This window comes from Pistacia vera, unplaced genomic scaffold, assembly GCF_008641045.1.
Source record: "Pistacia vera cultivar Batoury unplaced genomic scaffold, PisVer_v2 Contig338, whole genome shotgun sequence".
Taxonomy (NCBI): Eukaryota; Viridiplantae; Streptophyta; class Magnoliopsida; order Sapindales; family Anacardiaceae; genus Pistacia; species Pistacia vera.
The window spans coordinates 2,326,725-2,341,572 of record NW_022196155.1 but is presented as its reverse complement, the minus strand read 5'-3'; the positions used below and the strand labels follow the sequence as shown (position 1 = coordinate 2,341,572).

Sequence of the window (14,848 nt, the reverse complement as noted above, 5' to 3'; positions counted from 1 at the left end):
TATCCAAAGTTTTATTGAGTGAGTTCAAAACATTAAATTAATAAATTTGTAGTAAATTTCATGCAGTCAATACGGATTTAAGTGGGTCAAAATTGTAAGTATTATAAAATATATCCTTTTTTTTTTTTTTTCAAAGTTGAATGGGTTCAATTTTGTATTTAATTGGACTCAAAATTGTAAATACTATAAATATAAAGTTTTTTTTTTCTTCTTCAAGTTTAAGTAAGTTCAATTGAACCACTGAGATATTTCGCAATTTGACGATGAAAATTTGCATGTTGGTGATGGCATAGTCATGGAGTGTCGGAATCGCTGCAAGCACGCTAGAGAAGAAGAACTCATCACGTCACCGCAAAGCCCCATCCCGAGACCTTACATGGGAATCATAGGCTGATTTTTTTTCCAAAATTTTATAATTTTTTTAGTTTGGTTTGGGTATGGATTTGGATTCAAATATAAGGTATCTTCATCTTTCCAATGACTATACTATGTCAGTTAATAGATTTCACTAGCAGCTTGTAGCACAAGTGGGAAGTTGTTTTTTTTCAAACCTTTCGGGTAGAAAACTTACTTAGGCTGGGAAATTGTCATTCTCCCTTTAAATTAAACTAATTAATTTGCAAAAGCCCAAAATTTGATCAATAGATTATGATGAAGTGGATGGCAGAAATCATAGAAAGCTAAAGCAAGGTGTATAAATTTTGATATAAATTTTGACATAAATATAAAAAGTTAAACTTAATATTCAATAAAATAATGAGAAAATACTATGACATCGGAAGAGAAATAAAAATAATAAATTTCTAAATATATACCAATAAAGAATCTAATTAAATTTAAATAGAATTTGGATTCCAGATCTAATTGGGCCTTAGTAGGCCTCATTTACTCTTAAACAATAATGAGTTTGAAAATGATTGACAAACTCGGTCACTTCTCATTAGCTTATTTAATTTAATTTTGATTATTTAGCTGTCGAATTGATTTCAGCTAATCAATTAAGCAACCTCGTTTTTTAAATAAATATGTTAATTACTTAATATTTAACAGAGAATTAAGAGTAAACTTCAAATATAATCAATATTACTAGGCAGGCTCACAGGACAAAAAGAAAAGAAGAGAATTATCTCATCCCTACCCGCCGAAAACCCCATGCATCCATATTCAACACAAGCTCCAAACCCACTTCTTCTACTTCTCGCATGCCTCCATCCACCTTCACCTCTCTGTTCATATGATCCAAAATCCTTTGAAATGCAAATAATATAGATCAAAATTAGACCTACATGCGACTAATGTACGTTTGTTACAACATCACGAAACACTAAACTCTTCTCCTTTATCTATAATAAAACAAAAATCAAACATTCTACAAGGGGGTGTTCCTGAACTTATGAAAATTAGCTTATAGCAGCTAATGCTTAAGCTATAAGCATTTAATTTTACGCAGTTATGTGTTGGTTAAAATACTTATAAGTGACTGATAGTAGTTGACGCGTTTGATAAAATATTTGCTTATAAGCTCAGCTTATAACCCAAAAAAGTTATAAACAAATAAGTCACTACTTAGGGGGTTTTTTGTCTAAGTTTATAAAAATTAGCTTATAAGCAGTTAGTGTTTATAAGCTTATTTGAGCTTATAAGCATTTGAAATTTTACAGCTATGTGTTTGTTTAAAGTACTTATAATTGTTGATAGTATGTTGACACGTTTGATAAAATGTAGCTTATAAGTACATTTTATTATTAAATGACTAAAAAAATGATACTATATTATTTTATCAAATAATAATTATACGATGAAATTTTAAAATTAAATAGGGATAAAGTGGTAATAATTTGGTTAACTATTTTATAATAAAGTGCTATAAACGTGGAAAAAAAAAAGTACCTCCTCACCTATTTTTTTTTTTTTTTTTTTTTTTGCTTATAAACTCAAAAAAGTTATAAACAACATGTCAGTTTAATTTTAGAACTTATAATAGTTTTATTAACTTATAATCTCAGACAACACTTTTTTAATTTTATAACTAGTTTGATCGAGTTATAAGTTTAAGATAAAGAAAGGAGTTACCGGTAATATTTCAATATCAGTAAATTTGTGCTCCATTTCCTTCTCTCAAATGCTAACTTGCACCATTCCCACGTCCCAAATCCGCTAGATCAACAGTCCCAAGCTTCTTATCTTCCGACAAAACCGACCAATTGGGACTTTGACATCTCTCGCCACTTGAAATCATTCGCATTGCCCTTATTCCCCCTCTCATTGCTCAACGCGGCAGCTTCCAAATCCTCCTCATCCCTTCATATTTCAAACAATACGGCCCAAATCTGACCCCATTACAATCCTCAATGATCGGCCTACTCCTAACTCTCAAACAAAAATCACAACTTTTCACATAATGAATCCTAATTTGATGCGAAGGCAAACCCACACACAATCCCCAACTTCTTCATTCAAAATCGAACCCGTCACAGGACTCGCGTAAACTTACAACCCTTTAATTTATGGCCGAAACATGCACCCACCCATGTTTGTTGTAAAGACAAGTTGTACCCATAAGGTTTGAAATGACCAACACCATTTTCATCATAATTTGTTAGTGAATTGCATTTGAAGAAAGACAGTGCGATAATTTTCCTCCTCTCTTTTCTACTTTCTCTTTCTTTTCTCAAAATTTTCTTTATTGTCGTGCATCTCCAAATTCACTCCCCTGTGTGCCACCTTCACCACCCTCCACCACCATCTAACCCATCCACCACCTCATCATCAGCCTCTTCTCCATACCTTCTGAGCCTAATGCAAATCCACTCCCCCATCAAACCTTCTACTCCATCACCTCCTGCACAACCACCTATCTCACCACCACCTCCTCGAAATACATCTCCACGCCCATTGACATCTACACCTTCTCCCCCTTCTCCTCAACAATTCATTTCACCTACATCACCACCACCACCACCACCCCCACCACCTGTATCTAATCACCAACCAGTTCATCGATCACCACCAGTAGCATCCAATCCACTAACCAGTTCATCGTCTCCCACCACCGCCAATATCAATCCACCAAGGAGTTCACCTCCACCACCACCAGTATTTACTCCGCCAACGAATTCCCCTCTACCACCGATGGCCAATCCACCAACAAGTCCTCCTTCACCATCAAATTTATCTCCATCACCACCATCTGATCCACCAAAGCTTCACCTCCACCACAACACCACATCTACTCCACCAATAGTTCCTACTTGATGATAAATATGCTTTGCCCAAGTATTTGACAACTTGACATTTCACAAGAAATTCTTTTACTGGTACAAGAAACCTCCCTTTTCTTGAATTTATAAAAATATAAATGAAAACACTATCAAATGCCAAATTTTAATAAGATAGACACTAATACACAACCTAGAAACAAATAATATAAATGTTCTAGTAATTGTTACTCTGTATAGTGTTTGTCTGCTGCTGCTCCCATAATAGCTTCTTGATAGAGTTCCGATGGACGAGTTCAATGACTCCGACAAAGCAAGTATACTACTACATTTTATTTATTTATTGATGAAATGGAGGAAATTCATGTTGAAAAGGATTTAAGTTCTTTGAATACAGAAAGAACCGAAAGATGTGAAAATTGACAATTCAAAGGGGTCTTGAATGAGACATTATTAATTAATGGCGGACTTCATTTAGAGCTATAGAATTATTTTTCCATAAAAAATTATGTAGAAGGTTGTCTTTTTCTCTGGTTCTGTTTTCCTGTCAACTTCTTAATTAAATGCTAAACCCTTAAATAAGGCCATTGAAAATGTTTCTTTTTACCCTACTAATTTGAAATATCATAGTTTAATATGAAGTGTTACATTTACAGTTTTCATAAATCTTAGTTTGTTATATATTTGATGTTCATTACTATAACTTTAATACTACATAGAATGGTTTTTTTATTTTTATATTAACAATAAATAAATAAGTCCCAAAAAAGCTTATGAAAAATATCTATTAGTAGCAAAATTTGCAAAAATAACTTATTTTATCTCTCTCCTTGTGACTAGATGGCAAACTCTTTAACCACTGAGGTTCTCTATATCGAGGGAGTTTTGTGTTTTAGTAGCAAAATAAGTACCTACTACATTTGTATAATTACATTGGTTTATTAAATTTATTGGGTATTCCGTGACCTTGAGGATTAAGTAGACTCTAATGCAGATCTATGAGACCGTCTAGGGAACCTGATCAACTGATCTTACTCTCGCACGGTACCTCATATACCTAAAAAATAATATATTTAACTACCCAAAAATTATTTTTAAATTGTATTTAATATAAAAAATAAATAAAATCTTTCAACCGACAAATTTACAAGTGGACATTCATGAGATAAAATATCCCAAGTACATTACAGATGGTCGAAATCAAAAAAATAGATTGTAGAGGCTAGTATAGGAGACATTTAATGGAGGCATTAGGCATAAAGCCCCAAAAACAAGAAGTGAATGATTGAGTGAGACCAAGCAAAAATGGAAGTGATAAGAAGAGGAAGAAAAATAAAAGAAAAACTCTTCAAGATTAAAATTGATGTAATTTGACATATAGTCATAGTCTCACAGGGAGCTAAATCTAGGCATGCTACTTAGGTTTATCAAGTGGGATGAGATGGTTCCAATTTCCACATATTTGTGATATCATCATCCCCCCAAACAATTCAATTCGTTATCCTAAAGACTTGTTTTCGATTCGTTTTATAGTATTCAGGTAACATTACTTGTTCGTAATAATTATGGATAAAGGTTTGTTTTTGTGTTAATTCATAAATTCAGATAAAACTAGTTATTTATACTCATATAGGATAAATCTTAATGGTTGGTCTGATAGTTAATAAAGTTTACTCCATTCTTTGAGTTTTTGGGTTTAAATATTGGGATCACTTACTGCAATAATATTATGATTTATCTGATTTTTTGAGTTTGTAGATGAGATGAATTGTGCTTAGAGGTAGCAATTGACACATATGACAGCCTAAGATAAAAATAATAGATGTTAGGATGAATCTAAAAAAAAAAAAAAAAAAAAAAAAAAAAAAAAAAAAAAAAAAAAAAAAAAACCCAAATCTGGTTTGAGTACTAGTCTAAATATTGAGACATATGAGAGTCTATGATCAAAATAATAGATCTAAGGAATGAATCTAAGATTAAAAATAAAATAAAAATAAATAAAATATAAAAAACCCAAATCAGGTTTGAGTACAAGTCTAAATATTGATTCAATCAACCTGATCCGATCTTGTCCAAATATGTTTTTTTTTTTTTAAATATTAAAATGAATTATGCTTAAGGATAGCAACAGGGAGACGAGAGAGTCTAAGATCAGATAATAAATTCGAATTCGACTAGTATAATATCTAGACTCAAATTCGAACTTGAACTAACTTCAAATTGAAGGCAAAACAAAGATGTATTATGGATATGTGATGGATTTGAGGCATAAACAATATGCCCGACCCGACCCGACCCGACTTTTCCTCTTTCATGTATTGTTTTGGAATGGTGACAGGATGGAAGCCGCAAGTTGCTAAGTTAAAAAGAAAAGAAAAGCAGTGGGTTTTACAGAAGAAATTTGCATCATGTAATGGACTGGTGGGTAGATGTTTCCTGGGGTCAGACAAAAAGCCTCTTTCACTATTGTGTCTTCAATAATGTTAATACGCCCCCCCGCCCTTCTCAGTTTAATTAAATTAAAGCACCACCTCCTCACCAAACTCTTCATTTATTGTGTTCTCTCTAATCCAACCTTGGAAATCACTAAATCAATCTTTAAACCATCTTCCTCTCAATTTCTAAGGTTTTGCCAAAGATAATTCAATTGCTTTAACCGGGTTAGATTAATATTAAAAATCATCGATGATAATATTGATTAAGTATTACCACAATGATGCAATTTTTAAGGACCAATATTAAAAGTAGAGAGAATAAATAAGATAAATTTTTAAATTAGAGGTTAGATTATTTATTATATAAAAAATAAATAAAGTAAAAAAGGGTTTAGAATACTTGTTTGTTTGCTAGATAAAGTAACAATAATAATAATAACACAATACAATTCTAATAAAAAAAAATTATCATAGAGAGAAAATTTCAACGAGACAGACTCATATGCGTCAATCTAACCATTTATCGTGTGCAATTATAAATGTTCACCATTGTGCATACGAATACACTCATATTTCAAATTTAATAATAAAAAAATGATACTATACTAATCATGTAACGGTACATATTATATTCACAGACAAAGTTATGCATGTTCGATATTAAAAACAATGTGAGTATCACGATAATTCAAAGAAAACATTTTTTAAAAAAAAATAAAATAATAAAAGAAAAGATTTTGGAGGGAGGATATTGTTAGTCAAGGAATTATTGTGAGTTTAAAGTGAGGGATTAATGACACTCAAGAGGACAATGCCGCGGCTTTAAAACGGCGTTAATGGAAGATTAATGATCTTTAACTAATCCAAAATCAAAACTTTGCAGTAAAATCAAATCCATTATCTTCGTGGGTCTCTCTCTCTTTATATATAATCACTGCAAGTTTATCTCTCCACCATTTCATCCAATTCCCTTCATCAAACGGTCCACATTTCATCTAACCACAGACTTGCACGACCTTTAACCCATTTTCTAACTTAAAAACCCCTCCTTGTTCTTCCCTCCCCTTTAGTGGTCCTCGCTCAGACCCCCCCTGAAGTGTTGTACAGTCTGTGCTAGCTAGTCTAATCTTTCCCTTTTGGGGCTTCCTTTTGCTGTGGTTTTTGAAACCATGGAAAACGTTCTTGTTTTTGTCTTCTCAGTTCTCATTGAAACCTTCAAAGTTTGCATTTTTCTCCTCTTCAATGGAGGTTTTGAGTCTTTTTTAATGACTAGACACCATTGAAGTTCAAGTCTTTCTTGTGCTCGTGTTGTTGTTTTTTTTTTTTTTTTTCAAAAGCTTTTGGGAACTTTCAGCTCGCCATGGGGGATGTTTACCGGAATTTGGAAGTGAAAACGAGTAGATTAGAGAGAGTGATTTGGAGTGCAAAGTGGATAATTTGTCAGTTGGGTTGTTTCTACGTCATTTTGTTCAAAGTGGCAATAATTCCATACACATTCAACTTCATTTCTCTATGTTTTCGTTTCTTCAAAGCTAGGACTTTCTTCAGAAGTTTACTTTCTCCTCTTATATTACATCCTTCTCAACTTCATCATCATCTCATTGCCGCCTCTTCAACTTTCGCTCGGCAAAACAACCCCACCCTGTGAAAAAAGTCACCAAGAAAGTGGCCTCAAGACCACCAAAAAGACCCCCCGGAAAAGACCCAAAACTTTCAAAAAAGTGTCAACAACATCCAGCAGCCTCATGACGAGATCTCTGGTCTCAAATGGTTCAAAATCATGTTGATGATGAAGGTAAGAGAAAAAACCACTTTGTCCACTCTCAAACTCACCGACCCATCTCAAGAAACCGCCTCAAACGCCGCATTACCGGAAGATTTCACTGAAAATTGAGGAGTTACTCAGGAAACTCTTGAAGACACCTGGAGTTGATCACTGAAGGCCAGGGAAAGCCACAGAAACGGCACCTGAAGAAGAGTGACACGTGGGACACGCCACCACGGGCTGCCGTCAACGCCGCAAAGGAGGAAAAAGCGGCGGAGAACATGGTGAACACCATCGATAGCGATGGTGTGATAGTGACGAAGACAACCTGAGGATCACGTCGGGGCCAAACGTGAGCTGAGAAAGTCAGAGACTTTAGTGACAAGGCGTCTCTGAGGAGGGAGAAATCGATGAGTCAGGACGAGTTGAATCGAAGGGCGATGCTTTCATCAAGAAGTTCAACAATGACATGAGGTTGCAGAGGATGGAGTCTCACCAGCGCGAGATGGCAATGATTACAGGAGGAGCTTAAGTTGGTTTTAATCAGTAATTTTAGCTTATTAAGAGCCTAATGATAAGGGGTTAAATGTTGAATTTATTTGTTGTAGGTTGTGAATACAAATCCACCCTTTTACTGTTACTGTTAATGTACCAGTAAAGGTTAATTAGAATTGCCATGGCCTTATTCAGTTAATTATATTGTATAAAAAACCACCATGAGGGTTCAGTTGACAGTGCAGTCGGCCTGTGGTAATGGCCTATTTCGTCGCAATAAGTATTATGATTTGGCTTAAATGTTAATGCAATCAAGTAAAGATTAAAAGGATTGTGGACTAATTATTCTAGTTCTTTCTTTTAAGGCAGAATCTTTCTATTTTCTATTTATTTTTGTGTTGGGTGTTTTAGATGGGTTTGGTTTTTGTCGTTTGGAATGGAATCAATTGAGTTTGATTTGTTTAGTGTAAGATAGGTATGAGCTTAGAGTTGTGACACCAGCTTGGATCCAAAAGAAGCTTTTGGTTTTACATTTTCATGAAAATCATTTCAGTGGCATTGTGCTCTTTAACACATGTCGTGTTGCCTAATTGCCCATTCTCATTGTTAATCAACTCACTTCAATTTAGTCAAAAAGTTTTTGTAAAACTGATTCCGAAAGCATTTCAACCAAACCAAAGGGCCTTTAAATATTCTCGATGGCCAAACAAGGACGGAACCAAAAATTTGATTTAAAGTCGGCAGAGGGCTAGAAGTTGCGCTAGAAGAGTTAAAGTGTAAAAAAAAAAACATTTAGGAAAGAAGAACCAGAATCTAGACCCTGTTATTATGATTGCTGTCCCTTTCTTTTTTGATGATTTTATGGCTGGGTTGACGAGGTATGAGTTGTGATGATCCACCATTTTGTTATTAAAATGAGTCCCTCCATAAAGCTGTGAGAATTTTGCAAAGCACATGTTCAAAAAGAGAGGGAATTTTAGTACAAAGCATTGATGATACAAGCTGTTCAAGCCCAGAATGTTCAACATTCATAGGGCTTTGTCCACCACTTAGCCACAGAAAGATTGCCATTTGAGCTGGTTGGTCATTTTGTTCAATCAAATTTGAACATCTCATTGGTTTGGAGAGATTTCAAGATTTTATTGTGGCAAACATATAAGGGACCAAAGGACCATATCTAAACTATCGTTGATGTTTTAGAGAAGGCAACAGATAGAACTAGGAAAAGGAAGGGAAACAATTTTTACTAGTAACGCAAAAGTAATTAGGCCAACCAATGCGTCTAGACACACATTCTAACAAAAAAATTCATCCTTGCAAACCAAGAGCATTCCAAACTGAGTTTTCCAGTGGGTCCTCAGGATCATTATGGTATAACTCTGCTAGATTATGGTGAGCTCAGCTCGTGGTGAGACATGCTAGCCATAAGTTGTTGACTTCTACCACCCAATTGCCACTAATCTTGATTATATGTCAAACGACTGCCTTCCTCTTTCCAATCCAGCAAGCCATGAATTTGATCACTTTCTGGGGCAGATTGTGGAACAACTCGACAGGAACAATTTTAGTAAAAGATAGTCAGTTAGTTGCATAGCAAAGAAAAAGTCTCTATCAGAGACTAACCCAATATCATGAGCTTATGGTAAATGTACAGTTACAAAAAAGGATAGACATTATATTGGACACAAATGCATCTCACACAGATGCAATAATAAGCTCTAAGCCTCTTAATTTGCAGATCAATCAACAGCACCAATTTAATGTAATTTCTCGATAAATTTGACATAAAATGCCAAAATCTTAGCCACATATCAATATGCTTGTACAGTCAAATCTTACAAAAAAAACCACAGGTGTTTCTATTAAAACACACAGCTTTTTAAAGCATTAAATCCACTCAAAATTCTAAATGAAAAGAACTAAAATACAAGAAAGCGAGGGACAGGTGAAAGAGGAAGTACCCTGTTTGTAGGTAGTGAAACTAACTAGACTTGAACTCCTTGTAGACTGATTTCACTGCCAGAGCATGTACAGCTAACCATTAACTCAATCACCTCATCTTCAATCTAACTGTGATTTTGGCTTTGATTTCCCTTCATTTTTTTTTTTTTTTTTTTTTTTCATATTTCTGATAATGAAGTATAGTTTTCATGATGTGAACAAGAGCACTCAACCGCGGCACATGTGATGATTTCGATGCCATTAAGGGAGGATTTGGGGATCTACAAGAAGGTTTAAGAGGGACTTGATTCACATTGACTATTTTAATGCATTGAATCAAAACTTGGTTCTTATTTCTGTGTTTTTTTTTCTTTTCTTAATCGTCAACCAAACCACGTTGAATCCGTGTAATTTCTTCCTGTGCATCGTATGTAAGAGGTAGTCTATAACTTGCTTTTCGTATTGTGAATTCATCATTGCAACAATGAGAAAAATAATTCATTCATGTAACATACTTTTGGCTCAATAAGCAATCGCCTTTAACTATCTTTCCAGTATAGATTTATAGATGGACGAAGGACTAGTTAAATGTACATGCACATTTGATGTCATAACATATAAGCTACATGCTTTTGTAAATTAGCAACAACATGATAAGTACTATTTTTTGTCAGCATGAAAGTTACAACCAAATATAAGGATACATTAAAATGATCACCGATTCTACAAACAAAAGCAATATTAACTGTTTCTAAACATGACTACAAAGTAATCTTGTTTTCTTGTTCCTCATCAAGACTTATGAAATCATTTCCAATGAAACAAACCATGGTTCCAAACAAAAAAAATAAGGCCATGATTTCTTACTCCAACAATGCCCATCACCTATGTGGCTACAACGGTTCTACATTGACCCTCAGAATGATGCAAAACATTACAACAAGCAACCAAAAGTAACTAAATCTAGTTAACACTGGCATAACAAAGAAAGAGCAGGTCAACAAAACCATGCAAAACGCACCAAAGAAAAAGCTAATTATGCTAACTCTACGAGCAAAAAATCCTCATTTACAAGGCAATAAGTGGGTTTCGCATAAGTGGATTCAATACAGGTAGAAGGCAGCTAACAGAGCAAAAGAAAACAATTAAGAAGATTTATTGTTGCCCGATAAAATAACAAAGCTGTATGGCACGCATATAACTTGCCAAATATCCAGAAATTCAATTTGATTTACAAATCCTTCAACACCACTTAAAACTGCTCCATTTCATCATCAAACAGTTATTATATAAAAGCATTAACGAAAAAAAAAAACCTTAATACCGCCAAAATTTCCATTTTCATTTCTACTCATTGAAACAAGCATACAAGTAAAAGAATCCAACCAATCAAATTCAAAATTACCTAATACAGAAATCAAATTCCAAACCCTGTAGAGTTACTTAGCTAACTTGCAACATTCACACATCCCAAATCCGCCAGATCAACAGTCCCAAGCCTCTCATCTTCCGGCAAAACCGACCAATTGGGACTTTGAACAGCTCTCAACCACTGAAATCATCACATTGCCCCAATTCCCGTCTCCTCACTCAACCCGGCAGCTTCCAAATCCTCCTCATCCCCTCATATTTCAAACAATACGGCCCAAATCTGATCCCATTACAATCCTCAATGATCGGCCTACTCCAAACTCTCAAATAAAATCACAACTTTTCGCAAAATGAATCCTGATTTGATGCGATGCCAAAACCAAAACACATCCTCAAATTCTTCAATCAAAACGAACCCGTCACAGGACCGGCGAAATTTACAACCCTTTAATTTATTAACAAACAGAGCGTTCACACAACCCAATAATCTCACCTCACACGAGTCCAAACCGCTACGTAAACTCCAATTTCAGAACCCTTAAAGTCTCGGAACAATACTTGGTTTTGTTTATCTCGAAAACCCGGGGATTCACGAACCGGGAAATTTGACGTTGGTTTTGTTTCATTTGGTTTTGAATGAAATCATTTTGACGGATCTGGGTTTGGGTTTTGGTGGGTTTGTTTTTGAAGGCGAATTCTTTTTGGGATCAACTGGGCCGACAAGTTCTCAAGATTTTGCTTCAATCCGAGATGGTTTTGAGAGATGATCGGACTTCGTAGGAGGGGAGGGAGTAGGAATTCTCGGCGACGAGTTTCTCGAGGGCGGAGATGGACGGGATATATCTGGGAGACGAGAGGGGTCCGTGTGGTTTGGAGGTGGAAGTGATGGAGTTTTTGGAGTGTTGAAGCGGGAGAGGAAGGCGGAGGTGGATGAGTCGAGTGAGCGATTTGCGGGTTTCTAAACGAGTTTGGTGACGATTGAGAGACGCTCCAGCATCAACTGGGTTTCTTGGTAAACTTTGGTCTGGAATTTGATGGGGTTGTTGTGTTTTTTCGTCTTCATTCCAGCCCGTTTAGTTGTCTGTGGAATCGATTTGCAATGGATTCAATCCAAATAGTTTATAAACCAATAACATTAAGCAGCAACGATGAAGGCGACGTGAATCCTTAATTTAATTGAAGGAGATTGAAGAGGTTAGGGTTTGATTTAAAGTAAGAGAGGAGGAAAGAAGAGGTTGATAAATGAATTATGAAGTGAGAATTGGATTTGTGCTACGTGGTTCTTCCGTCCTCACACAATACACCAACCAAATGAGAGGGCTCGCTGCGTTACCGTCTCTCTTCACTCCCTTTAACTCGTAGGCACTAGCCTTCGGTTCAATGTTCTAAAAACCGGATTGGACAATAATCCGTTCAAGAGTCCGATTTTCGGTTTGACAGATTGGATTGGTGGATGGGCCGTAATTTATAAATTAATTTTATAGTCCCTAAAAGTTTGAACTCATCAAAAACAATCCTTAAATGCTCCCTAAGTTTTGAAATCTATCTAAAACACCCCTATACGTGAAGATTCTGGTAGGTGCGCGCAAGGATGATCGACGGCCAATCAAAGCTGGAATTTGAGGCTTTTGATGTGTAGTGCCGGGATATCTGTGGGTGCTAGGAGCTTGACGTTGGCGGGAACTCGCGCAGGAATCAACAAAAGAAATCGACGTCTGTAAACTTTAGGTGGACGCGATCGACGAAGCTGAGATGAGGCGACATGAAAATGGATGGGTTTGGTCGTGGGATGTCTGTCACGCTCGAATGGGAGTGTTTTGTTCCCAAAAGAGCAGAAACGCCAAAGATTAGCGCGATTGGACCGCGATTGACGATCAGGGCCAGGAAGGGCAAAATAGGTTGTTTGGGAGTTCCGAATGCCGGGGTGTGTTCTCTGGTTGTTTGGTGGGTGTAGTTGACGCATATATCGGAGGTAAGCTTATTGGTTTAAAATTACAGATTGACGCAGTGTCCGGCTCGAACGCACGATCCAAACCGGGTTTGGTCCTATTTTCAGAACATTGCTTAGGTCCTCATAAACAAGTAATAAAAGTTTTACATATTATCATTTTGGATAAATGTTTTTCCAAGAAGAATGGGACAAGAAAATCCACTATGGAATCAAATGTTTTCTTTTTGTGTTTTTCGGACAGATGTCATAAAAAGAATAATTGCGTCAAATCGTAATGAAAATTTAATAATAGGTATATTTAGAATATTAATGAATATAACATAAGTTATTGTTAATATATATATATATAGTTGTATCCAAAGTTTATTGAGTGAGTTCAAAACATTTAAATTAATAAATTTGTAGTAAATTTCATGGAGTCAATACGGATTTAAGGGGTCAAAATTGTAAGTATTATAAAATATAAATTTTTTTTTTCAAAGTTGAATGGGTTCAATTTTGTATTTAATTGGCAAAATTGTAATAATATATAAAATATAAAGTTTTTTTTTTTTTTCTTCAAAGTTTAAGTAAGTTCAATTGAACCACTGGATATTTCGCAATAGTTGACGATGACAATTTGCATGTTGGTGATGGCATAGTCATGGAGTGTCAGAATCGCTGCAAGCACGCTAGAAGAAGAAGAACTCAGTACCGCAAAGCCCCATCCCGAGACCTTACATGGGAATCATAGGGCTGATTTTTTTCCAAAATTTTATAATTTTTTAGGTTTGGGTTTGGGTATGGATTTGGATTCAAAAATAAGGTATCTTCATCTTTCCAATGACTATATATCTCAGTTAATAGATTTCACTAGCAGCTTGTAGCAGCAAGTGGGAAATTGTTTTTTTCAAACCTTTCTGGTGGAAAAACTTACTTAGGCTGGGAAATTGTCATTCTCCCTTTAAATTAAACTAATTAATTTGCAAAAAGCCCAAAAATTTGATCAATAGATTATGATGAAGTGGATTGGCAGAAATCATACAAAGCTAAAGCAAGGTGTATAAATTTTGATATAAATTTGACATAAATATAAAAAGTTTAAACTTAATATTCAATAAAAATAATGAGAAAATACTATGACATCGGAAGAGATAAATAAAAAATAGTAAATTTCTAAAATATATACCAATAAAGAATCTAATTAAAATTTCTAAATAGAACTTAGATTCCAGATCTAATTGGGCTTAGTAGGCCTCATTTACTTTAAACAATAATGAGTTTGAAAATGATTGACAAACTCGGTCACTTCTCATTAGCTTATTTAATTTAATTTGATTATTAGCTATCGAATTGATTTCAGCTAATCAATTAAGCAACCTCGTTTTTTAAATAAATATGTTAATTACTTAATATGTTAACAGAGAATTAAGAGTAAACTTCAAATTAATCAATATACTAGGCAAGGCTCACAAGGACAAAAAGAAAAGAAGAGAATTCTCATCTCTACCCGCCGAAAAACCCATGCACCATATTCAACACAAGCTCCAAACCCACTTCTTCTACTTCTCCATGCCTCCATCCAATTCACTCTCGTTCATATGATCCAAAAAATCCTTTGAAATGCAAATAATAATAGATCAAAATTAGACCTAATGCGACTAATGTACGTGTGTTACAACATCACAAACAC

General features: G+C 35.0%; 1 protein-coding gene and 1 pseudogene across 1 annotated transcript; one reads left to right on the top strand and one right to left on the bottom strand.

Annotated features, from left to right (window-relative positions):
• The first annotated feature begins 2,799 nt into the window (after nucleotides 1-2,799).
• Nucleotides 2,800-3,255, top strand: LOC116137970 (proline-rich receptor-like protein kinase PERK9). Its single transcript, XM_031423662.1, has one exon. The coding sequence runs from the start codon at nucleotides 2,800-2,802 to the stop codon at nucleotides 3,253-3,255; it is 456 nt and encodes a 151-aa protein (XP_031279522.1).
• A 7,922-nt stretch (nucleotides 3,256-11,177) lies between these two features.
• Nucleotides 11,178-13,883, bottom strand: LOC116137969 (annotated as a pseudogene).
• Nucleotides 13,884-14,848: the final 965 nt, after the last annotated feature.

Bases quoted from the DNA above. Each gene is read 5' to 3' on its own strand.
- LOC116137970 (XM_031423662.1), top strand. From the start codon at position 2,800: ATGCAAATCCACTCCCCCATCAAACCTTCTACTCCATCACCTCCTGCA.